The sequence below is a fragment of the Moschus berezovskii genome, chromosome 12, assembly GCF_049115385.1.
Source record: "Moschus berezovskii isolate FMDL1 chromosome 12, NW_MosBer_1.0, whole genome shotgun sequence".
Lineage (NCBI taxonomy): Eukaryota > Metazoa > Chordata > Mammalia > Artiodactyla > Moschidae > Moschus > Moschus berezovskii.
Window position 1 is genome coordinate 25,165,851 of NC_142471.1, and position 27,929 is coordinate 25,193,779.

At 37.9% G+C, this 27,929-nt stretch overlaps 1 protein-coding gene across 2 annotated transcripts in view; it reads left to right on the plus strand.

Moving 5' to 3' along the window:
* Positions 1–27,929, plus strand: part of MYPN (myopalladin) — a 112,825-nt gene that overhangs the window by 18,440 nt on the left and 66,456 nt on the right. Inside the window, exons 1-3 of one of the 2 annotated variants that reach the window (XM_088841923.1) lie at positions 11–582; positions 9,526–10,428; positions 25,928–26,103. In XM_088841923.1, the coding sequence (XP_088698049.1) occupies positions 9,527–10,428; positions 25,928–26,103 (1,078 nt within the window). In that variant the 5' untranslated portion in view covers positions 11–582; position 9,526. Of the gene's footprint in view, positions 1–10; positions 583–9,525; positions 10,429–25,927; positions 26,104–27,929 lie in introns of those variants that run through there. The other variant, XM_088841924.1, reaches the window with a different exon arrangement.

Here is a 27,929-nt window from a genome sequence, read left to right on the forward strand (position 1 = left end):
TCACAGTCAAATTTCCTAAAATGGATCAGTGATTAAATGGGAGTAAATTTCCCACGAATAAAGATTAATTCTCTTAAAAATTAAGAATTTTGAAATATTTCACAAATAATGCCATTTTCTTTGAATGTACTATCATGAATCCAGTATTAATCCTAAACACAAATCAATAAACAACTTGGGCCTCTAGCTGAAAGCAAAATTCTATAGGTGGGAAAACTGATTGACCCCCACCGCCCATAGGTGCTGTCCTGCTGTGGAATCCCTTTGCTCAGTGTTCTCCTATCCAATCAGGTGGAATGTTTCACAGGCACATGGTTTATACAGCTCAAAATAACTTGGGACCTGTGAGCTGACAAATGCTCTGGCTCCGGTGGTGACAGGTTGTCCAGCTTCTAACTGCCATCTTCACTGAAACTAAGGTTAACTCCTCACTCTCTATGGACGGCTACTCTCTATTTCCAAGGGCGTGAAGAATTTTCTTTTTCTCCTGGGCTTTCATCTAAACGTTCTCCTTGGATAATTATCGTCACAGTGGAGTGCCTGGGTTGGACATCCTCATCTGGGTCAACTAAAAAAAGAAAGGTAATATCCAGATTTAAGTTCTCGAGTGTGTTTTGATAACAAGAAACTGAAAAGGGAAAGGGGGTATTTCTGATACCTAATTTCTTGCATGGAACGAAACTGGGGCTAACTTCCTAATTATGTATGACGGGACACAAAATTACATGAAAAATAAAGTATTCTACATAGTCAGATTTTACAGGGGATTGATGAGACCCTCAGAGATCACAGCCTCCTCAGGTCCTAAGGGAAAATATCTCAACAGAGGAAGTCGTGACATGTTCCCTGTATCATTGGCATTTTCCATACATTCTTTCATTAAAATAACGGTGTTTGTACGGAGAATATGTGTGCAATGCCTATTTCCTTTTTAATGGAACTCAAACCTAAAATAATATGACTCCATAGTTAAAGACTTTCATTTAACATTTTTTTATCATGTAAAAGGATATGCTTGCTATATTTAGCGCTGGGAGATCTGCTCCCTGGATTAATGTACACAACAGCTGCAGAAAGTCTTGCTCAAAGGACACTGCTTTTTCTCTCTCCTTTCTCTCTCCCTCCCTCCCTTTTCAGCTGCAGCAGAAAGACGCTTGACAGTCAGTGGCAAGTGTTTGGCCTGGTACATTGCACTATTAGCAGTAATTAGATGCACAACTTGAATTATTTTTTAATAATCGTATAAGCAAAGAAAAAGAGAACATGAGTAAATCTGTACTTCCATTTCCCAAAAGTGACCATCACAGTAAGAGTGCTAAGAAATTTTACTATCTTATCAACAGATTTTTTTCTTTTTACTCATACTTGCTAAAGATACTAGCATCAATTAGTTTGATAGAAATAAAACAGATAACCAGTTTCCTTTCTCAAAAAATTATGATTCAACTACTTTCATACTGGTAATGATAAAATGAATTCAACAAGGTCTAAATTAAAAATTTGTTATAAATTTTTAGCCTCTCCTTAATAATAACTCTTAACTTCACATAAAATACATATAATCCTTTTCTACAAAACTAAAATATCCAGACTTATAGCTATAATAAACATTTTTAGACAAAAATTAATATCAGCAAATGGTTTCAAATCAAGACCATCTCATGAAATCTGAAATATATGCACACTAACTTTGTCAGGAGACAAAATTATAAACATTACAGAATCTTATAATAAAAGATTATGAAACAAACAGTTGGACATTATCCAAATTCTAGAGGTTTGTCTCTATTCCCACTTATAGAATATGGCTAATGCTATTGGAACTTGAGACAATGAATCAAAGCCCTAGTGTTCTATATGTCTATAATTTTGAATAAGACTCTATTCCAGACTCTAATACATCTATTGTATAACAGAATACACTTTCCAGCTCAAGTTGCTTACAAAGGCACATATTCAGTGGAATAGACTCAGAACCACAATTCATGGACACAAGAAATTGAATGAGTTTGTATCCTGACTAGGTTTTGGAATTTATAGAGATGAATTTTCAAATTTACTTTTGAAGAAATAAGACTGCAGGTAAATTGGGTTTCACTGTGAAAGATCTTTAATGGACTAAAGTTAATATATGAAACGGTGACAGCTAGATTTTTGTTAACAGTTAACTCATATATGCAATAGGAGTAATGAACTCAGCTCATTAACCTGAAAATATAAGTTGAATGAGACTGCCAACCCCAGAATAGTTTCCTTCATTGACACTGAGATTTGACAAAGGCATTACTTATTGCATGGTGTTATTGCCTATAACAAGACAAAAAATGAAAAGATTTTTTTTAACTTTTTCCCTCTCTTAAGAGATACAGAAGGATCAAACACCACAGAGATATTTTCTTAAATTTCTCTGGTGCTCTACAGCTAACAAAGAGCTCTAGAACTGCTATGGCACTGTGCTTTAGCTTAAAGGGAACAACCCAGGTACAGACAAAATGGTCTGTTGAGTAATTTAGGAACGTGTGTTTAGCAGCTACATTTTTGGTGGGCACAAAAGTTGGTGTGACTATTTACCTGCAATTACTAAAGAGCTCTTAGAGTTCATATATAATTAGAGGCACCTTGACAAGCTCTGTACAGACTATGTGTGTTACGTAGACCTCCACATGGAGTCACAGTACACCCCATGGTCTGGGCCCAGCAGAGCCTTCCCATCAAGGGCTTGAATTCCAACTAGATCTTGAGATCACAAACCTATTTGGGGTACTTGTTCCTTTCCCAGTCTAGCAAATATGTCAATTAAGGAGGTTCAGTTCAGTTCAGTCACTCAGTCGTGTCCGACTCTTTGCGACCCCATGAATCACAGCACGCCAGGCCTCCCTGTCCATCACCAACTCCCGGAGTTCACTCAAACTCATGTCCTTCGAGTCGGTGATGCCATCCAGCCATCTCATTCTCTGTCGTCCCCGTCTCCTCCTGCCCCCAATCCCTCGCTTTTCAAATCCTTAACCACCTAAGGGAAATTGACACAAGTATTAGGAGACTGAAGAAAGTTGAAAATGTTTAAATTTTTTTCTTTTTTTTTCTTACTTAAAATGAATCTTTGAGTTAATGAGAATTGACAAAGTTTTCTTATTTGGGACTTCCTGTATAAGAACTAAGTTCATCATGAATGGTGAATTGAGAGTGAAACTTCATTTTTGTGAAGGGTTTGGTAGTCACCGTAGAATCCTGAAGCCTTCTTACTTGGCTTCCATTAACCTTTTCATGGGTCATAGAATTTACTTCTATACTACTTTTTTTCAGTATTTCAGGTTAAATACTAACTTTGGGCTCTGGTTTCAGCATCCTTTATACTAATGCAAAGGATTACCTTAATTTTGTATAGTGTTCTACATGTCTAAAGTGCTTTCACAGAGAATTCCATAGTAGTCCAGTAGTTAAGACTTCACCTTCCAACACAGCAAGTGTGGGTTCAATCCCTGGTCGGGGAGCTCAGATCCCACATGCCTTGTGGCCAAAAAAATCAAAACATAAAACAGAAGCAATATTGTAACAAAGTCAATACAGACTTTTAAAATAAAAATTAAAAAATAACCTTTTAAAAAAAATAAAGTTCTTTCTCAAACAAGCCCTATGAAGTAAGCAGGGTAATTCTGTTCATCCTCCATTTAGAGGTGAGTTACTTAAAGACATCTATCTTTTCCTGTTCTAGGCAAAGTTAACTATTACATATTAGGTTGTTTTTGTGTTGAGAGACCCGGGTTCGATCCCTGGGTTGGGAAGATCCCCTGGAGAAGGAAATGGCAGCCCACTCCAGCCAGTATTCTTGCCTGGAGAATCCCATGGACGGAGGAACCTGGTAGGCTACAGTCCACAGGGTCGCAAAGAGTCGGACACGACTGAGCGACTTCACTTTCTTTCTTTGTTTTAGCACCAGATTTGCTTTTTCACTTAATATCTAAGAATACTTCATAGCCAGAAAACTTCAGTAACCACGTTTGAATTGAAATTACTTCATATAAGGTTTTGCAAATTCTTTGTCAAAGCTCCTCTTTAAACATCCATATTATAACCAAAAGATGAGTTAATAACTCATGATATTTCTAACAATAAGGTCATCTTAGAACCTACAGAAGAATATTGTTGTGTTAATAAGACTTGAGAAATATGTCCAAAGGTATCAGCATTAAGTTTTGTTTTTATAAACCAGACTCTTAAATTTTAAGCAAGTTCTGAGGTGAGATCTCTTTTTCAAGAAAATTCATAGGGGAAGAAAAATAGAGATATTTAGCAAAATAAAGTGAAGAACATTCAGTAAGCATTCTATGTGGCTAAATTAATTTACATGATTTACTGAAGTTGGTCTTGATGCCACATTAATTGCCTCATTTCAAACCTACGACCATTTCATTAAAACCACAATCTGTTTCCAAGGATATTTACTGATTCTTATTTTGAAAATGGCGGAATATCTGTTTCAATTTTATAAGCAGCAGAAAGAAGGAAGCAATGTCCAATGTTTAGCACTGTGAACACACCAGTTGAAATGTCTAAGAGAACTTTGACATCTGTCAAATGAAATGTCACCTGCTCCTGCCTCATCTCAGTATATAATTCCACCATTCACCTAGTTGTTTAGGCTACAAACACTAGAGTCACTCTTGACTTTGCTCTTTCTCTTGTATTCCGCTTTCAATCCATCAGCAGATCATACTAGCTCTATTTTCAAAAGATACCTCAAATCTGATCATTTCTCGCTACCTCCCACTGATACCACTCATTGATCCCAACTATCATCATTTCTTGCATTCTTTGCATAGCAAATACAGTTGAACTTTTTCAAAACCATGTTATCTACTTCAAAAAACTTTAAAATGGTTTCCAATTCACAAGTTTAATAAAACTCAAAGTCTTTCCTATGGTCTGAAAGGCTTCACATGCCCTAGCCCTCTACTCTTCTTTTTCACTCACCTCCTGGAACACTGGGCTTGACTCAAACACACCAAACATTCACCTTCCCTGGCCTTGACACTTACTGCTTCCTTAGTCAGGAATATTCTTCCTCTCAAACGGTCACATGGCTAACTTCTCCACTGCATGAGAAACTTTGCCTGATATCCCTAGCCTAAATAGCACATCTTCTTCTCTACCCCATCATTCTCTATTCCCTTGCCCTACTTTATTTTTCTCCTTAACATTTATATATTCTCCACTAGAATGTCAACTCCATGAGGGCAAGGATTTTGTCTTTTGTTCACTGATGAATCCTCAGAGCCTAGAACAGTGCCTGGCACATAGTAAATGCTCAATTAATATTTATTGGATGAATAAATGCAAGCGGGGTTATGCGTAATAGCTCTTAGGTTTTTTAAAAGTATAAATTTTATACAGATAGTTTAAAATAAATGTTTGAAACTCAAAGTAATACATGTTCATATTTCCTATTTTAGGTAGTATCTATCAGTTTAACAATTTATGTATGCATTTCCAACTAAAAACTAACTGAGATGAAATTGCTACTACCCCATTTGATAGATGAGGATAATTGAGATTTAGACACATTAAGTGACTTGCCCAAGATAGCAAAATTATTTAGTGTTGGACTTGAGATTCAAACCCAGTTTTTTTTTAATTACAATCAGATGTTCTTTGATACTTCTGGTATGAAAAAAACACATAATTCCAGTTATTTTATCCACCATAAATACATTTTTATTTGAAAGTCACTTTGAATTTCCTGCTGCTTTTACCAGTTTATATTTTTTCTTTGTGTCCCTACATTTCCTCTGTAAATATTTCTGTTTATCTGTCTTACTTTAGCCTGCAACTTAAAAACAATAGATTTAGTAGGAAGTTCTAATGAACAAAATAATTCAACAGATACTTTTTGATTACCTTCTATATGCTGTGCATGCACAGAGATGATGGTGTATAAAACAAAGTGAGGTAATAGTAAACAGGCAAATATATACTGAAATAAGGGCTGTGTTTGAGGGTTAAGACAGTGAATTTGGGGAGCATATTGGACAGGGACCCAATTCAGGAAAAAGAAGAAATCCCAGGGCCAAGTCTCAGCTAAGAGCTGAAGACTGTATAGGACTTGGGCCAATAAGATAGCAAAAAGACATGAAGACAGGGAGCAGCCTGAGCAAAGATATGTACAAAGATCTGAAGGCAGCATAGTTTGTTCATGAGACTATTTCAATGGAGTATAGATATGCTAAATTAACTACAAATTAGAATTCAATTTCTCTTCAAAGTGTGTCCTTGCATCAAGTCATGTCACTAGTTCTACTTCCATTTCTTATCATGGTATGTGGCCACAGTTGTTAAATAATAACAAATAATAGTAACTACCCTATATTGACTGTTTACTAAATGCCAAGCACATTTAATAACCCTTCAGCCTATGAGATGGCTACATTATTATCCCTGTTTTACAAACAAGCAAATTGAGGCTTATAGAGGTTAAGTAATTTTCTTGAGTTTATACAGCTAGGAACTGTCAGGATTAGGATTTGAACCAAAGTGTTAGGTAACAAATGCTGCATTCAAACATTAAAGAAATCCTTAATTTTGAACACTTGGAATTTTTGTTATAATAATTTCTCGTGACTAAGAATCAGAACAGGTACACATTCACACCTCAATTGATTCCTCTTCTTTAAAAAAGAAAAAAAAATAGTTGTAGAGAGCAGTAATTATATGAGTATTTTATTCTATATTTGCACCATAAATATAAACTTTTTGGAAGTTCTTCAACATTAACATCACCTTTTACCTAAGTATTATCTTTTTACTAACATCAGTTGAGCGCTCATTATAGTGGTTGGCCCTGTTTTAAGAGATTTGCATTCATACTGTTATTAATCCTCATTCCCCTGGGAAATAGATATTATCCATGTTTCACAGATGAGAAGTTAGGTAATTTTCTCAAAGTCACACAACTCCTAAGAGATGAAGCCAGAATATGTAAACAGATTTATCTGATTACAAAGCCAATGCTCACTCCATGTTGCCCCAAGATAAAAGCCATCTTAAACTAAACAGTTAAAGACAAAGTCCCATTAAAGCACAATGTACAGTAATGTCCAACTAATAGAGGGGACATCCTGATTTATAAATCACTTAATTTTTCTTCTCACATTTAAATATATACATAAACTCTCAAACTAGGTTAATGGGATAGTTGATTTATAAATGGAAAGGATTTTCAATCAGTGTATTAATCACATTTTCAAATAGCATTTGTACCTTATTTTAATATCTTTAACTGTTCCTCTACAAAGTTAATGTACAAAGTGACAAATTTTCTGCGGGGCTCTCAATTACATTTTTATTTACCATTTTGTATATCCTTTAGTGTTCTGCAAATTTTAATGCACCCATATAGTTCTATTTAATGAGTATATCATAATTTAACTAATTTTTATTGGACATGGTTCCACTTTTTTTGATATTATCATCCATACTATGATGAATATCTTTGTAGGTAAATCTTCACACCCATCCAACCCCTCTGTGTTTTCAATTAATCTTTTTTAAAGTACATACTCATTTATTTGACTGTGCCAGGTCTTAGCTGCAGCATGTGGGATCTAGTTCCTTGACCAGGGATCAAACCCAGGCCCCCTGCATTGGGAGCATGGAATCTTAGCTGTTGGACCACCAGAGAAGTCCCTCAGTTAATCTTTTTTTGAGGCACAATAAACTTTACGCAAACAAGTGGCTCCAGTAGTGTCAGTCTCAGCCTGTGGCTAGCAGATGGAAAAATATTTTGCTGTAGGTCATCCTTTCAGCCATCTTTAATTGTCCTCTCAAGGTGACTGCCTACCTTGTCAATTTAGAAGTTAGTTTTAAGTAGCATTCTAAAAGTGTGAGAAGTAGGGCAGTCCTTTGGAAGCCCTACTTGTGATCTATTGTGTTATTACAAATATTTTTACTGATAAGTGAGGTTGTCATATAAAAGAAGGAAGAGAAATTAACTGAAATAAAATTTGTCATAGAATGTTAAAGCCCGAAAACACTCAGGATATTACTTTCCTCTCCACCTTTCCAGCACAAGGCACACAGTAGCCAAGAATGGCAAATAGTAGCACACAGTAGCCAAGAACGGCAAACAGGCTTCATCTCCATTACCAGCTCTGATTGGTTGGTGGTGGCTGAGGGAATGGAGACTTAAAAAAGTGAAGGTCAAAGGGAAGAATACTGTAATTAGTTGGCTACATCTCTTAAGGAGGAAACAAAGGAGTAACAGCCTATGGGTCACAAGCTTGTTCAGTTCAGTCAGTTCAGTCGCTCAGTTGTGTCCGACTCTCCGTGACCCCATGAATCACAGCACGCCAGGCCTCCCTGTCCATCACCAACTCCCGGAGTTCACTCAAACTCATGTCCTCTAGTAAATGTCTGAGTGAATAAAATGGTGTAGGGTAGGACACGACTGAGCGAATTCACTTTCACTTTTCACTTTCATACATTGGAGAAGGAAATGGCAACCCACTCCAGTGTTCTTGCCTGGAGAATCCCAGGGACGGGGGAGCCTGGTGGGCTTCCGTCTATGGGGTCGCACAAAGTTGGACACGACTGAAGTGACTTAGCAGCAGCAGCAGCAACAATAATATGACAGTGGTTGGCATTACCCAAACTTCTAGTCCAGGGGACTGAGCTAAAGTTACTATACTGAATGAAAGTTACTGCACTATTTTTATAAGACTTTACAAATTATTTATTTATGAATAAATATATTCATATAACTTATGCTACTATATAATTGATTATAACATATTCATATAATTACAATTTAAAAGAAAATGGCATACAGTGAAAAGTGTCCTGTATTGAACCCCACTTCCCTGTCTTCCATATCCCCTCTTCACCAATGTTAATTTAAGAGATTTTTTAAACCTAGGTATACTCATACCTTTATAAAAATTAATTAATTGTACCTTATTTGAAAAAGCTAAATTTCAAGAGCAGATTGAGCCTACAAACAACATTCAATTTAAACAATTAGCTTCTAGTCATAAAAGCATTATTTATTTTCATGAGCTAGATCAAGTTTTTATTTTTCATTAATAAGATAAAAATCTTATCAAAATCTTTTAATTTCTGTTATTTTATTACATTCAGGGGAAAGGGGAAAGGATGGAGAAAAAAATATCTGTGTATGAGAAAGTACTCTAAAACTAAAAGCCCTTTATAGATATTGTCAAAATTGTGCTTAGAAACTGTATTTAATGTCTCTATAGTTATAGCATAGCTTTCAAAATTGAACTCATATTTAAAGATTAATTTAATAAAGTGATAATCACCCGTGCTTTTATTTCCAGTTTCAGGGAAACCTCATTCAGTTCCTCTCCATTTTACAATTTGAGAAGTCTTTAAACTTTGTGAAAGTTATCAAAATTAGGTAATTTTAATTTTAAGGTTTAAGTTCTTAAGTATCTATCATGCTATAATCAACACAGACCTATTATTCTGTAGAAATAATCTAAACATTTTGTCATTATTGCTATTTTGTGACAGCATGCAAGACGACAGCCTAGAAGCTTCTACTTCCATATCGCAGCTTCTGAGAGAAAGCTATTTGGCTGAAACTAGGCATCGGGGAAACAATGAGAGGAGTCGAGCAGAGCCTTCCTCCAACCCTTTCCATTTTGGGGGTTCTTCTGGAGCTGCTGAAGGTGGAGGAGGCCAAGATGACCTTCCTGATCTTTCAGCCTTTCTGAGCCAAGAAGAATTAGATGAAAGTGTCAATCTGGCAAGATTGGCAATCAATTATGACCCTCTGGAGAAAGCAGATGAAGCTCAAGCTAGAAAACGTTTTTCTTCTGATCAGACGAAACACTCATCTATATCAAGTTTTGACCCAAACTTCTGCCAGGATAACTCTCGAAGCCCTACCAACTCTAAAGAGGGCCTCCAGGAGACAAAAAGGCCACAGTACAGTTCTGAAGCTCAGTCCAAAAAAGTATTCTTAAATAAGGCTGCTGATTTCATTGAAGAGCTCTCATCCCTTTTCAAAGCCCATAGCTCCAAAAGGATTAGACCTCGTGCCTGCAAAAACCACAAGAGTAAACTGGAATCGCAAAACCAAGTTATGCAGGAAAACAGCTCCAGTTTCCCAGATCTATCAGAAAGAAGAGAAAGATCTTCGGTTCCCATACCTATCCCTGCAGATACCAGGGATAATGAAGTGAACCATGCACTGGAACAGCAGGAAGCTAGGAGGCGTGAAGCTGAGCAGGCTGCCGGTGAGGCGGCCAGTGGAGACACCACCCCAGGGTCCTCTCCTTCTTCTTTGTACTATGAAGAACCTCTGGGGCAACCTCCCCGGTTCACACAAAAGTTACGGAGCAGAGAAGTTCCCGAAGGAACCAGAGTACAGTTGGATTGCATAGTGGTAGGAATTCCACCACCTCAAGTAAGGTAAAAATGTCCCATTCCTAACGCTTGGTAATTACTTTTCAACTATTGTGATCCTTCTAATTTTATCTTTCAAGTATGTGGTTTCAGAGATTATATACTCCCTTTGAGAAAAACAGAGTTTAAAGCACACTGTCCAACGGAAGTATAATATTAGACACATGTGCAATTTAAAATTTTCTAATAGTCACATTTTAAAAAAATAAAATAATGGGGTAAAATTGATTTTTAAAACTATATTATTCAAAAATATATTAAAAAAAACACTACCATTTCAACATGTAATCAATATGAAAATTATTAATAAGATATTTTATATTCCATTTGTCACACTAGGGCTTCAAAATCTAATTGAGTATCAGTTTTTACATTTAAATCAATTAAGGTTAAATACAATTAAGAATTCAGTTCCTCAGTTGCACTGGCCACATTCCAAGTATCCACATTTGGCTAATGACCATGGTATTAGCACAGGCCTACAGCTTATAGCTTAAAAAAAAGTCTTTATGATCTATACTCAACAAATACCTGTGGTAGTTTTTAATTTAAAAAAAAAAACAAATAACAGAAAAAGTGTGATAGGATAAGGATACAATAAAATTGGTAAAGATCAATTTAAAGTTTATTTTACATGCATTTATTATATACTTTTTTATTTATTCTAGGTATGTAAGCAAGGCGTCATCTTTTTTGCAAAATAATCATATTATAGGGCAGTAATAGCACTTGTATTAATAATAATATTTTGAATTATGTATGTTTATTGAGTAAAAGAATTCTAGTCTATGGCAACCCACTCCAGTGTTTTTGCCTGGAGAATCCCAGGGACGGGGGAGCCTGGTGGGCTTCCATCTATGGGGTCACACAGAGTCAGACACGACTGAAGTGACTTAGCAGCTGCAGCAGCAGCAGTCTAAAAACACATTTATATATTGAATTCTGCTTTTCAGAGTCAACATAAAGCAATACTCAAGACTATTTCTACAATGGCATATACATGTTACTATCTAGTTAAACAACTGACCCACTAAGGAAAGGAGTGTCTTGAGCACCAAGCATAGCTTCTAGCCTATAGTAGTCATGCATAATACATTACTCACTAGATTATGAGTATACTAATGGATAAAGAAACAGGAAAACAAGAAACTCAACTTAGATTTCAATCAGGAGTGAGACAATTGGCCTAAGATGTGGCAAAAGGTTGGAACAGCATAACAAAGGGAAGTGTCTACCCTTCTCTATGCATGCCTGATGACACTCCCTGAGATTCTGGTCAGTGATGCTGGCAAGATGTCATCATGGCACCATGATGGATACCACTGAGTGGCATCTGGTCAGTCTAAGTAAGCTGGTGAGCACTCAAGTTATGGCACAGATACGGCTTACTTAGACTAGTTCTATCTATTCCACTAGTTTCTGGACATAGATTGGACCCTTTCAAATAAATTAGACCAGGTCACTCAAGACTCATCCTCCCCATTCTTAATCATGACAATTTCAAACACAAGAAAAGACTCGGGGCTCTTGTGAGAAAAATCACTCAGGAGAATTACAAAATACTCATTCCCCCAAAAACAAAGTAATATGGTGGTTACTCAGAAACTACTTAGTCAACCAATTAAATATTTACAAACTTAAGAGTGAAAGAAATATACACAACTTCCATGCAGCAATACTCATTTTTACCTGGAAAGAATTTCTTTAGTGATAACATTCATGCCTATATCCCAGCCACTGGTTTGATGGCAGGAAATTAATATGTATTCACTAAGTATTTTCTGAATTCATCGCAGTAATCGTATTTAAATAGACTGTTTTTGATGTTGTTGTTTAGTCGCTAAGTTGTGTCCAACTCTTTGCAACCCTATGGACTGCAGCATGCCAGGCTTCCCTGTCCTTCACTGCTCAAACTCATGTCCATTGAGTCAGTGATGCTATCTAACCATCTCATCCTCTGCCATCCCTTCCTCATTTTGCCTTCAATTTTTCTCAGCATGAGGGTCTTTTCCAATGAGTCAGCTCTTTGCATCAGCTGGCCAAAGTATTGGAGCTTCAGCATCAGTCTTTCCAATGAATGTTCAAGGAATATTACTTTGAATATTCAATAAAAATTATTTTCCTACATATAAAATTTATATAACTCTAATCAGAAACCAAGTATACATACCTAGCTTTTACTCTAAACTCAGCACTGTGACCAATACAATGACAGAGGCAATATAAACATGTGTCCCTGCTCTCAAGGAACTTGCAACCTCAATTAAAGAAATCATCCTAACTCTACTCAGTACTCTGTAATGGCTTATATGGAAAAAGAATCTAAAAAATGGGTGGAGATATATATATATATATATATAAACTGATTCACTTTGCTGTACACCTGAAACTAACATTACATGGAAATATACTATATTACAATAAAAATGATGATAAAGAATTCACCCTAATTTTTATAGGACAGTGAAGGGCTGGAGGACTAGATAGGTCAAAGAAGACTTCAGAGACATAAGGGAATTTTAGCTGAACCTTGAAGAAAGAAGTTAAGTAGACATTTAAATCATTTATTCATTCGACAAATACATACTGAGTTACTAAAGTGACTCATTGAGAGTACAAAACAATTAGGAGCTATTGGAGGTCAGGGACCTTGTTTTGAAACCAAGTGTAAAACTATTCTAAGAAGGTAGCTCACAGTCTAATAGAGCAATCAGACAGACATGACCAAAACATTGCAATACTGTGTAATAAGGGCTATAACAAAAGTATGCATGGAATGCAATGGCAGCTCAAAGGAAGATTGATATTTGGCCTGAAGGGCAGGATGAAGGAAGCGTTAATGCTGGAGGTGCCGCTTCAGTTGAGAAAACTTAAGGTGGAAGAAGAAAGCAACAGGAAAGGCCCAGAGACAAATGTTTTCAGGGAACTGCAAATACTTGGCTGTGTGAGGAACATGGGACAACAGGTGAGGAAAGATGAGAGAAAAGACAGAAGAAGTAGGCAGAGGGACAGGTCCCTTTAGGCCAGGTCAACTCAACATGTTTATATAAAAGTACAGATGCTGGCAGAGTAATATTTTTAGATAACAGTGAGGAAACTGACCTAACTGGACAAGAGTGGAGCCAGATGATTTCGAAAAACCTTGAAAGCAAAGTAGGATAGTTCCGACTTGGTTTCAAAATCAAGTGGAAAGCATTTAAGGTTGTGTATAAGGACATACTAAGATAAAAGGGAGAATTTAAGTAGAATAGGTCTGGAAGAATGAGTTAGACCCCAAACGAATGGAGCCCCAAGGGCACTTTGGAGGCTGTGAAAGGTATTTCCAGGCATCAGACACTCTGATATCAGACTAGGGTAGGGGCTGTGGGAAAGCGCAGAAAAGATGTGAAGGAGCAATATTTAGAAGAAAAGAAACCAAGCTGAACTTGGTGACTGACTAGATAGGAAGGACAAGTAAAACACTGACTCCACAAGTTTGAAGCTATCACCTCAGAGAAACCTGGGGTCACTGTTAAGGTCTGAGAAACTGGAGGAGGTGGATGATTTGAGTCTGAGGAGATGGAAGGACCATATCCAATAGATAGTCAGAAACACAGGACTGAAGGGCAAACGAGAGGGTAGTGGAACTGGAGACATTCCAAGGAATGCCCTGGACACTGGGAAATTTGGACACAGTGTCTCTGGCATTACAAAGGGACTATAAATACAGGTAACGTTTGGAACTAACATCCAGTTATGCTAGGCTGGGGCAGGGTTTTTTCCAACCTTCTTTTGGCAGTAATTCCTCCTCCCATTTTTCTCCTCACAATAAATTTGTTACGTTACCCCCAATACATACTTTACACACACACACACACACACACAGATTTCTTAAAGATGAAATTAGTGTTTCTGGGATTGAAGAGGATTGGGGTGGAGGAAGCATGCAGTCCTGCCTGCTTGCTCACCACTGAAACTCCTAAAGCATCTCTGTAGAACCCAAGAGCGCAGATTTTGATTGGGAGAATACCTTTAAAAATGCATTACAAGAATGGGGTGCTTTGGTTTGCCATAAAGGAAAACAGTACAGTCAAAAAGAAAAGAATCCTTTTTTCTATTTTTGCAAGAAAATATAATGCATATACCTGGCAACTGAGGTCTAACCTTGTAAGTATGTGCCTCAGTGTGTTCTCCATATTTTACCCCTGTTTCTATAACTCTAGTTTAGCAAACTGAAAAATCCTTTTGGCCTATATTTGTTGATTTCCAAGTTGACTGGGAAGAAATTGTTTTGTAAGGGTAGGATCCTGTATCATTAAAGCTAGCTGTTTTTGATAGCTTGTTAAACTTGGACATAGCTTCATTGGAGGAACTGAAATACACTCATGCGTTACCCACAGATGAAAGAGTCTGCAGGAATTCACAGCAAATGGCCATGATCCCTTTTTGTATCCTGACTCGAAATTCTTTTCCCAGGAATGTACAGCTGGGTCACACTAAGTATGTTTGCATGTACATAGCCCTCTGAAGCAGGAAAAATTTACCTTTTATAGATGCTGATGTCTGATTTGGCTGTTAAGTTTTGCTATTGCTACTTCTGGACATTTGCCTGTGAGTGCCATGCTGAGGAATAAAAAGGAAATAAATTAGTTATAAAGACAAAGGATATTTTAAATTATATAAAAGATTATAAATAATTCTATATGATATATAATGTAAAATATATAAGTATTTAAAAATGTTACATTATTTAGGGGCTTTTTCTTCTACCTTTTGGGACAATCTAGATACCTTCATTTACTCATTCATGCAACAAATGTGAAGTGTCTGCTGTGTGCAATGTACTCCCATAGCCAATAAGATTACAGCAGTGAACAAGGAAAATCCCCTGCCTTCATGTATCTTAGGGTCTAGTAAAGATCACAGGCAAAAAATCCCACAGTGACTACATTATCATGATTGTGATAAATATTATAAAGGAGGGTGCATATAGCAAAGGGACCAAACCTTGTGAATGGACTAGGGAAGGTTTTCCTAAAAGTATTTAAGCTGAGACAGAAAAGATGATGAGAGGTTAGCCTAGCAAAGTGGGGCTTACAGAAAAGTGTTGCAGGGTGAAGAAATAATGTATATGAGGCAGTGAGACAATGATTGACTTTATGGAACTGAAGGAACTAATGACTCCAGAATATGAAGAGTAAGGAGGAAATGGTTGGGGTAAGTTCAGAAAACAGGGATAGAGACTAGATTTCAAAAGCCTCCCAGAACAAGCTACTCAAAGTGGGTCCCTGAACCAACAGGTCAGCATCACCTGGAATCTTGGTGGATATTGCAAATTTGCAGCTTCTACCTCAGACCTACTGAATTAAGCTCTCTAAAGGGCAGGCCCAGACATCTGTGTTTTAACCAAACTGCTGTTTGTTTCTGTGCTAAGAACTTTTGCAATCTCTTTGGAGACCTCCTCACCCAGGGGGACCGGCCCTTGACTCTATTCCTTAACCCAGATGTTGCAATCTCTACTTAAGGTTCTAACATCTGCTTCTCAGTCCTACCCCTCAGTACACTCCTCATAGCCTCTTTCTGTCGATGTCACCTCACCCGAGCTGGTCATCCTTTGAGGTAGGATCTGTTGTCAGACAGAAAACCAAGCTAATTTGTGTGTATCCATTTAGCCCATGGGAAAACCACATCTCTGCCCTCACAAACTTTGGCAATGTAGGCTGCTTCCAGTGCAACCTTCTCTTCTTGCTCTTCCCTCTTGTGCTGTGCTTAGTTTCTCAGTTGTGTCTGACTCTTTGCAACCCCATAGACTGCAGCCCGCCAGGTTCCTCTGTCCTTGGGGATTCTCCAGGCAAGAATACTGGAGTGAGTTGACATGCCTTTCTCCAGGGGATCTTCCTGACCCAGGGATCGAACCCAGGTCTCCCATAATGTGGGCAGATTCTTTACTGTCTGAGCCACCAGGGAAGCCCTCTTCCCTCTTGGGCAATGCTAAATATCATTTCACTTTGAAAGTTTTCTAGGCAAGAGTTGGGTGAAGCCTCTATGCTGCCACCAACTCCAGGGGCTATAATATAAGATCTCCAAGGAATTCTGTAGAAGGCCCTGTCACGTGGCCACTGACCTTCTCTAATCAATCTCCCAACCTCCTCATCTCTACTCCCAAAATGGACAAGGATCACCAGACTGAACTTTCTGAATGGCTTTAGAAGTGCATTTTAAAATAAATACTGAAGAATATCTACAAGTACAGATACGGTATAAGGGCAAAGGCACATCTATCTGTATGCCCACATTAGTATTATTTTTAAGTTGAGTGTCTTCCTAATCCTGTCCCTTCCTCCTCACCTTAGAGGTAACCACTAGCCCAAATCTTGTGTTTTCTCTTTAAATTTTTATTAACAGTTTTTCTTCAGTTTAACAACATATCCTTATTTCCTAAGCAACACTGCAACGGAAGTATTTACTGGTAGAATGACAGAAAATCCTATGTTGCTGCTGTTGTTCAGTCACCCAGTCATGCCCAACTCTTTGCAACCCCAAGGACTGCAGCACGCCAGGCCTCCCTGTCTCTCACCATCTCCCGAAGTTTGCCCAAGTTCACATCCATTGCATCGGTGATGCCATCCAGCCATCTCATCTTCTGACGCCCTCTTCTGCCCTCAATCTTTCCCAGCATCAGGGACAGAAAATCCTATATTTACATTAAAATAAGTCAAGGTGGGACTAAGTAGAATATATAAAAAACACATTTGCTATTTGTTGATAATTTGTTGAAGCTAAGTGATATGTACGTAGGGGTTCATTATATAGTCTCTCTACTTTGTGGAAGTTTTTAAGTTCCCATAATAAAGTTTTGCGTTCCCAGGTGGCGCCAGTGGTAAAGACCCACCTGCCAATGCAGGAGAACTAAGAGATGCAAGTTCAGTCCCTGGGTTGGAAAGACCCCCCTGGAGGAGGGCACGGCAATCCACTCCAGTATTCTTGCCTGGAGAATCCCATGGACAGAGGAGCCTGACAGAGGGTCCATAGGGTCGCAGAGTCAGACACAACTGAAGTGACTTAGCATGCATGAATGCATAATAAAGTTTTTAAAAAATAGTAAATTTTACATGTTGTAACGTGTCTATGTGAGTAGGTATTATTCTGGTACTTGAATTTTTTTCTAAAAAGTATATCCGTGATGTTGCGTGTAACTCTAGTTCATTCATTTTCATTACTATACAGTATTTTACTGTAAGGCTAGAGAATTGCATTATTAATGTACATTTGGGTGGTTATCAGCTTTTTCCCTAATATGAACGATGTTATTATACATGGTCTAGTATATTCTCCTGGTGCATGAGTATGTTTAGGCATGGAACTGCTGGCAGAGTGTATAAAACTTCACTTTATGATTATACCAAATTATTTTCCAAAGGAATTGTTTCAATTTATATTCCCACCAATATTATATAAGAGTTCTGGTTGTTCTACATCATTGCCAACATGGATTTATCAGACCTTTTAATTTTGCAGATCTGATGGGTATGGTATATGATGAGTATGAAGGTTTTTTGTTGTGATTTAAATTTTCATTTCCACAGTTACTAATGAGGTTGAAAATTTCAAAAATATGTTTATTGAACATTTAGGGTTCATTTTCTATGAAGGGCCTGTTTACATCTATCACTCGCTTTTTCTATCAGTTTGTTATTTTCTTATTGATCTGTAAGAATTTTAAAAATATGATTAGGGGACTAACTATATGACATTATGTGTTATGATAATATTCTCTCTCAGTTTGATTTGTCTTTTATTTATGGTGTCATTTGATAACTAGATATTTTTAACTTTAGTATCAAAGTTTCCTTCATGGTTTTGGTTTTTATAGCTTGTGCCTAGTTTACCAAGAATTTTCCACCTCGAAGAACTCAATAAATGTTAATAAAATTTAAAGCATAGACATACCTTCCCAACTTGTCCCTCCATACTCCCACGTGTGAAATATAGCTAATGGACATGAAGACTTAAGTTTGTTACCTTGGTAGTGGTCAAACAGGACATACAAAACATTGAATTGTTTTACAAAATCTGACATAACTTTGAGTCCTGGTAAAAAGTATCTACTGTTATTTTACTGCCCAATGTACTCCAGTTGCACTTTCTATATGAAGTGATGCATGGAGAGAGTGACGATGTCATTAAGAACTGGGTTGACCAAAAAATTGATTCCAGTTTTTCTATAACATCTTATGGAAAAAACCTGAATGAACTTTTTGGCCAACCCAAAAAGTAAACTACCATTTAGCTGTTTCAGGCCTTACACTCTTTACTTGAGAGATCAGGCATCCTCAGTGAAGACCCAGCACAGCCATAAATAAACAGATAAAAATAGATCAGGCATCTAGTCCCCAAGCCTTCTTGAAAAATGAAAATAAAACAGACTTAAGGATATAATAATCCTAATTTGAATTCATTCATTTAACATCTATACAACAAACATTTTTGGGGACAGCTCTGATGTGTCATACCCTGTGCAAGGAACCAGATAAACAAGCAGTAAACCAAACATGTGTGATAATCTCTGGCCTGTGGTGTTTATTGTCCAGTAAGGGGGAGAGATATTAAACAAATAAATCAGTAAGTAAGCTTATAATTATAAGTGATATGTAGGTTCTATGAAGTAAACAAACAGGGTATTAGAAGGAGTAATAAGAGGTGGGACAGGGACACTGGAAAGGCTAGCACAGGGTTAAAGGAAGAGTCTGAGTAATCATTCTTTTAAAGAGCATTATTACTGGTGAGTCAGAATAACACATTCAAATTATGTTTAAGAGTTGCTAATGTGCTAAAACAATGAGTCATGATATTTAGCCATGCCACATTTTAGACAAAACAGTACCCTAAGAGCCGAATGGTGATCTGCAGCTTAAAAGGCCAGATAAATCTGAAAAATGTGTCTCTTCAGTGTCTTCATTTCCAGGCTTGGTAGCTACCCAAATGACCAGGTCTGGCAAGCTGTCCTTAGTGCATTAAAGATGGATCCTTCTTTATCATTTGGACTTGTCCCATTTTCCCAGATCACTGACTCAATTCTGCTGAGCCATGAATCACACCTGGTACCCTCTGCACTCTGTAAGTGTCATGAAGATTTGGAGTTCTAAAAACATGCAGCCGGGCAGGGTACTTATATGAAAGCATTCCCTAACATGGATAGACATTGGAGGAGAGCATGTTTCCTCCTGACCCTCAAAAGTCTTCAGCGTAGCTGGGTAAATTTTAATATGTTTTTCAGAAGGTAGCCTGACCAGTGCATTATTTCTGAGTGGGTCATGGTGTTAAAGTAGGAGTGACGAGGTTACTGGCTGTCCTTTGGGGCTGGCTGAAGCCATCCTGGGCATCTGAGTAAAGACAAAAATGCTTCTGACGGAGAGTTTGGGCATTTGAATCACTCCACTTATCACCTTCAGGCTGTCCAATTGCTCATAGATGTTTCCACTCTCATTTTGGTAAAGAAGAGAAACGTTATCTAAAGAAACAACACAACCTTGTAACGTTTATATAAGGGAAGGTATTTGTATATCTGTTTTGAAAGACTTATTCATATTTGCCTTATCAAATGAATAAAGGTACATCACTTAAAAAGTCAAATTGTTTTTTTAAAAAAGACCACTTTCAACTCTTTTGGCAGTTTCCTATTTATTAATCTCTGAATTTCTAAACAATATGCCAGTGGTTCTCAGACTTTTTGTTCTCAGGACCCCTTTACAATCTGAGAAGTTATTGAGACCCAGAAGAGGTTTTATCTATGTGAATTATATCCATAATTATCATAATTTAAAATTGAGAAATATTTTAAACTGTTATTTTGAAATGAATAAGAAAAAACTATGATAAACACAGTCACATAAATAATTTTATGAAAAAATAACTATTTCCCCTCAAATTTTGAGTTACAAGAGTGGCATTGTTTTATGTTTTTTACAAATCTCTTTTAAAGTCGGGCTTAATAAGGAACAGTTGGATTCTCATATTTGCTTCTGCATTTGGTTTGTTATGTTTGGGTTGAAGTTAATTTTTAAACTATGGCATTGTACAGGTATATAGTTAGAAACAGGAGGGATATTTTAATAGACTTCTCAGATAATGTGGCTATTCTAACTTGCTATTACATGAAAATTCAACTAGGAGTAGATTTTTAAAGGTTAGTTGCAGTATGAAATCTGAAACCATACCAATGAACTTTTGTACCCTGCTATAATAAAACCCTTTGTCTGTCTTGAACTTCAAATGGATAACATCACACATTGGTCATTTGGAAAACAAAGTCTTCCAAATTTTGACACATTTTATTGTATAATATTTTAAAATCATATTTGTTAATATCATCACTGATTTCACCAAAAATCTCTTTGAGTATTGGGAAGCCCTAAACTCACTATGGGAGATACAAGCTTTCCAAAACTAATTTTTCCTTAAAAGTTCCAGTTTTTTCCTTGGCAACAAATGTTATCAGTTATTTTTGCTTGAAAGAACAGGCTTACCTCCTTAATTTTTTGAGAAAATGTCTGCCAAATACCCAAATCTGAATAATCATAATTTTTCAGCTGTTCTTTGCAAGATATTGTTTCATGTATTAGGTGCCTAGTCCAACTTTAAAAACCACACAAGTGCTCTTCCATATTCAGTAGAAATGCTTTGTGCTACCTCTCATTTCACCACTCAGAATGCTAAAAAGATGTGGACTCAAGGTTGAGATGACTTTTACTGCTTAATCAATGACATTTTTAAGTGAACCTGGATTTTTTTTTTAAACTGCAAGTGTGACAATGGAAAACATAGTGACCACTCATCACCTTTACACTGCTAAAGCAGCAACAGTTTTACCCACTGTGGCTTTTGCACCATCAGTATAAATATTAACACAGTGAAAAGGCAAATAATATCTTAGTATTATATGAAAATAGTATTGTCTTCATAGAAAGTGAAAAGAACCGCTATAATATGCTTATAAACCACAATAGCTTGGTATGCTAATGCTCTTTTTTCTTGACTTCCTGTTCCAGAAGATGGTGGGTTAGCACCCCTTCACCAAACCAGAACTTCTGTTGTTCCTTCCTTCGTTGCCTCATATCACACTGTTGTTTTCAAAAATTTTAATGTATAACTTCTTGTTACTATGTGAATATTATTTTCTGCCAAATCCAGTAGGGAAAAGTGACTGTTTCCTTGCCTGTACAACTTTTTTCACCTGGTGTTGATGACTGTGTTGTTTTTATGTGCTTGGCTCTCTGGTCTTGTCACAATTTGTTTCAGTTCTCCAATACCTTTGCTTTGTAAAATATGTCCTATTAATAAATACTCTATTCCATGCAGTTAAGCCACCAAGCCCATTTGCTTTTTCCCTGGAGAAACTCCTCCTGAAGCCCCTTTTCCTCTTGCTCTAATATGGAGCAGCTGCTTATGCAGACAACAACTCAGCCTTCATCCTAGGGCATCTCTTAGCTGCTCAGAAGAAAGGATGTGGCCTGCTGTGGGAATATAAATACTCATTTTTTAAACCTGAAATCAGTGACCCTATTTTAAGCTCTGTATCTCCTCCCCTATTCTTAGTGTTTCCACCAAACTTGCATCTCCAAATCCTGTAACTCTCTGTGTTTCTACTGCACAAATTACCTTCTTTTCAATGACATCCCCAAGTAGGCACCTGGTAATCAGATTTTTCAACTCTCCTGGCTTCTCATTCTGCTTTCTACCTTTCAAAAGTGATTGAGGCCTCAGGTCTGCTCTTGTTTCCCTCCCCATTGTTTTGGTTCTTGTGCTTTTTTTTTTTAATCCCTTTAAAAATTTCCTTTATTCTCATGTTAGGGTCATTTCCAGTGGAAATGTTTGTCTGGATGCTCACTATTTGTATTTACAACTACACATACTCTGAGGGTGTGCTCCTAAAAGTTCTATGGGGGTCTTGCTGAGACTGATGCTCTGGGAGACTTAGGGACCCATTTCAGCAGCTGCATGCACCTCTGCTGCCACAACAGAGCAAACACTGGCATAGGATTTAATGAAAGCAAATAACAAAGTACTCACAAAATATTAATGATCAATTATTTCCATCATTTGTTCTTTCAACAAATCCAAGACGTATCTTCTGCATACCTACTGCTATGTCCCACGATGCTGTCATAGGTGTGGGGTTATATTCGTAAGACTGATAAGATCCTCTAATGGACTTTACAGCACAGTAGGAGAAGCAAACAATGACAAAATAAGCAAGCATGTAAGATAATTTCAGATAACAATAAGTGCTGTGAGGATAACACAAGAGAATAATGTGATGGCGTCTGAGGATAAAGAAGCTACACTAGGAAGAGAAGGAGACATTTGAACTGAGGCCTGTCTGATGAGAAGGGCCTGTTTTTATAAAGACTGGGGGATAAGGGTTTTAGGAAGTACAAAAATCCTAATATGGAGAGTAGTTTAATGTGTTCAGAGAATAGGAAAAAAGACCAGTGTGGTTGCAACACAGTGAAGGGACAATGATGGGAGAGGAGATCCAGAAGTAAAAGAAGGCAGGTTCGGATGTTATCCCAAGTAGAAGTGTTAATTGAAACTAAGGGATGAGACAACGGCCAAAGGAGATAATGTATAAAAAACTGTACGAGCTTGTCAGGTACCATCTCTACATACAAAGGAACTTAAAAATTAGTGACACTGGCAAGACAAATTCTCCCAAATCAAGAATAATCAAAGATAGTGTATAATCAAGACTTGCATGACATAATATAGGTTTTTTAAAAAAAGTAAAGTAACAACAACAACAAAAAAAAGGTAAGGTAACAATCACTGAGAATTGATGGTAAAAAGTGCTTTGCGTAGGAGGTGATATCTGAGCCAAACTAATGGATGAGTTATATTTGCAGTAGCTGAAAGATGAGGAAGAGAATCTCAGAAAAAGAAAAACATGAACAGGGGCTTGAATGTAGAGGTGAATATGATGTATTTATGGAACAGCAGAGGAAAGTTTATCTCTTGGGAAGTCACTGAATAGGTGAGTTTTCTTAAACGTGCTTTAGAATCTTGCTTTACAAATGGTGGAAGGGAAAGGTTCAAGCATTGAATGGTTAGATCTGAAATTACAAGAAAGATTAACCATTGCCAGGACTCCTTCATTCTTGCCATTGAATAATGGTAACGCCTCCTCCCCAATTACTTCTTATGATGATGCTGATTAATAATTATTACTTAAATATGGAAACAATTATTAAAGGGGTACACTGAGACATCTCACATTTATCTTCATTCATCTTGTTTCCCCTCACCCCAATAGGAAGCCACTTTGATTTTCACTTTATTCTTTCAGTTTTCTTTGTGTATATGCAAACAACGTAGCTATATCTTATTTTTTGCCCCCTGGGTTGGCATCCTGGTGCTACTGTAACAGAGCACCACAAACTGGATGGCCTTCACAGCAGAAATGTACTGTTGCACATCTCTAGAGGCCAGAAGTCCGGAATCAAAATATCAGCAGGGCCGTGTTCCATCTGAGAGTCCAAGGGGACTCCTTCCTTGTCTTTTCTGGCTTCTGGTGGTGGCGTTCCTTGGCATTCCCTGGCTTGCAGCTGCATCACTCTAGTCTCTACCTGTGTGATCAGGCCGTTCTCCCTGCATGTCACTGTCTTCACTAGAAGTTGTTCTCTTCTTGAAGAACTCCATTCATATTGGATTAGGGCCATGTTAACAACTTCATCATAACTTGATTTTATCTGCAAAGACCTTATTTCCAAATAAAGCATATTCCCAAGTACTTAGGACTTCAACATATCTTTCGATGGGGGGATAATTCAATGCATAACAACCTACAATTCTTATATAAAAGCTAACCCTCTCCACGTACTATTTCATACCTTACTGTTAAATTCTTAACTATATATCTTCAGGTTCTTTCTGTATGAGTACACAGTGATCTTTCCCATTCTCTTTCTAGAGCTGCATAGCGCTCTATTACAAGGCTGTTCCAGAGTTTATTTCATCAGTCCCCTAGTGATAGACACTTGGATCGTTTCCAACATTATGCTATTTAAATAAGTAACCTACACATTTGTCATTTTGTATGTATGCAAGTCTATCTGTAGGCTTTCTCGGTGGCTCAGTGGTAAAGAATCTGCCTGCCAATACAGATGACACAGGTTCGATCCCTGGGTCAGGAAGAGACCCTGGAGAAGGAAATGGAAACCCACTTCAGCATTCTTGCCCGGGAAATCCCATGGACAGAGGAGCCTGACAAGCTACAGTCCATGGGGTCACAAAAGAGTTGGACATGACTTTGTGACTAAACAACAAGTGTAACTGTACGATAGATTCCACAAGTGGGACTGTTGAGTCAAAGGATAAATGTAATCTGTAATTTTGGTAGACACTGCCATATTTTCATAGGGGTTGTACCATTTTGCATTCCTACTTGCAGTGTATGGGGAGTGGTTAAACTTTCAGGCTTTTGCCAATCAATACCATGAACAATGATATTTCCATGTAGTTTATTTATTATTTGACTGTGCTGAATCTTCATTGCTATACAGGCTTTTCTCTAGTTGTGGCGAGTGGAGGCTACTCATCTTGGTGGCTTCTCTTGTTGCGGAGCACAGGCTCTAGAGCTCTCAGACTTCAGCAGTTGCAGCACATGGGCTCAAAATAGTTGGGGCTCCTGGGTTCTAGAACACAGGCTCAGTAGTTGTGGCACACAGACTTTAGTCACCCCATGGCATGTGGGATCTTCCTGGACCAGGGATGGAACCCCTGTCTCCTGCATTGGCTGGCAGATTCATTATCACTGAGCAACCAGTGAAACCCCTATTTCCGTGTGATTTTAATGTCTTTTCTTCTTATTACGTACCTTCACATTTTAAACATTATTTTATGCATTACTTAGTGTAAACTTCTGGTGAAAAACTTTCATAATAAAAATTTCTAACCTCAAGTATATACATCAGAATGAAATACCATAACATATAGAAATATATTTAACTTAGGTTATTCGCCAGAGTTGGGTCACTCCTAGGAAAATACAAGCCATCCCCCTTATCTGATGATTCAAGTAACCAAGCAAAATAACCTTCATTTAGCGAGGTCTGATGCAATTTTGTAGTAGGGAATGAATGTTCAACTTTAACTTTACAAACCTTTAATATCCCTTAGATTCCTTCCAAATAAGCTAAAGTAACACTTATTGAATGCGTACTGTAGAATGCTGTAGGTCAAGTTCCACATCAAAACCCTGCTCTCGGCGGTTGGCAGTGTTCGAAATCTCTTCATCTTCTTTCAGTTGTATCATTCTTAATAGGTTCTGCTTTCTAATTTCCTGAATATAGGGTCACTGTGACTTGAATCCTGCCAGCTCTTCTCATTGTTACAACCAAATTATACCATAATATTGGATCGTTTAATGTTTTGACTCTAAGTTTGCCACAATTTTCTTCTTAGGGAATATCTAGAGCCATTTGTGTTATTACTTCTCACATTTCAATCATGCCAATATTCTTCCTTGCAGGTGGTACTGTGAAGGCAAGGAGCTTGAAAATTCCCCAGACATTCACATCATCCAGGCAGGAAATCTGCACTCACTGACCATTGCTGAAGCCTTTGAAGAGGACACTGGACGTTATTCCTGCTTTGCTTCTAACATCTATGGGACAGATTCAACTTCTGCTGAGATTTACATAGAAGGTAAAGCAAAATACTCTTGGAGCATGGTACTTACTAATAAGATATATAGTTATAATAAATGAGTTAAATAAATACATAATAAATATTTATTGAGGGCTTGCTCTACCACACACTCTAGTGAGGAAAACAGCAGTGAGACAAATAGACAAAAATCCCCAGGTTCATGGACAGATGGCAATAACACTGTCATACGAGAGACAATAAATGAGATAAACAAAATATATACTTATGTGAGATACATGAAATAGTTCCAATCACAAATTCAATGTGTGTGTGTGTGTGTGTGTGTATGATAAGGGAGATGGTTCTCACACCAACAAACAATTTTTCATGGCACCAATTTGGTTTCCTACAGGTAGTTCTGACCCATCTACCTGGAGATAGGGTCAGATCCAACAAGTTAAGAGCTCAGTCCCACAGGACTGCTCCTATGCCACTTCAGATGCCAATCACAGGTAGTAGGTGCCCAGGTTACCCACAACATCTGTCTGACTTGGCTACAAATCGGAGGTTCTCACAACCCCCTTTTCAGGTCCAATTAATTTGTTAGAGTTGCTCACAGAACTCAGGGAAACACTTATTTATGTTTGCCAGTTTACTATAGGGTGTGATCAAGGATACACGTGAACAGCCAGATGAAGTGATACACAGGGAGGGGTGTGGCAGGGTCCTGAGCACAGGGGTTCTGTCACCGTGAAGCTGCCGTGTGTAGTCCTCCCAGTGTGCTTGTGTTCATCAATCTAGAAGTTCTCCAAACCTCACACTACTAGGATTTCATGGAGGTGTTCTCACACAGGCATGATCAACTCAACTTCATTTCCTGCCCTCCTCCCTTCTCTGGAGTATAAGGTGGCAGGACTGAAAATTCCAAGCTTCTAATCACCTTAGGGCTTCCCAGCTGGTGCCAGTGGTAAAGAACCTATCTGCCAGTGCAGAAGAAAAAAGAGACATGGGTTCAATCCCTGGGCTGGAAAGATCCCCTGAAAGAGGGCATGGCAACCCACTCCAGTATTCTTGCCTGGAGAATCCTTTGGACGGATGAACCTGCTGGGCTACAGTCCACAGGATCACAGAGAGGTGGACATACCACAGCTTAGCACACACACATACAATCATGGCTTGGTCTTCTGGGTGACCAGCCCCCATCCAGAAGCCACCCAAAGTCACCTCATTAGAACAAAAGATGCTCCCAGTGCTCTCATCCTTTAGGAATTTACTAGAGTTTTAGAAGACCTGCGTCAGAGGCAGGGTTAAAGACAAATATTAGAGCAAGAGATGCTTTTAAGTGCTCATCACTAAGGGGATTATAAGGGTTTTAGGAGCTCTGTGCCAGGAATCAGGGCCAGAGAGAAAACTTCATGTTTTCTGTTATCTTACAGTATATATGAGCACTATGACAGGAAGTAGAAGGGACAGGAAGTATGTGAATGCACACTTGCATGTGTGTTTGCTTGTGTGTGTACAGATTGCTGTACAAGACCTAACTTACCATACGACATAAATGAAGGCCTGAAGGAAGTGAGGGCGTGAGTCACGGGATATTCAAAGGAAGAATACACTAGGGAGTGAAATCAGCCAGCGTAGTGGCTCAGAAGAGGGAGTGTGCATGTCTTAGGTACAGAGATGAGCAGGTCAGAAGTTCAAGACGGGGTGGAGGTGGGAGGAGGCAGTGAGATCAGGTAGGTCCTCACGGGTCACTGCAAGGACCTGGCTTTTCCTCTGAGATAGGAGGCTCTGAAGGATTCCAGGCAGAGTTGTAACACGATCTGACTTAGTTTTTAACAGGGTCACTCTGACTCCCAGCTGAAAATATACCAAAAGGAGTC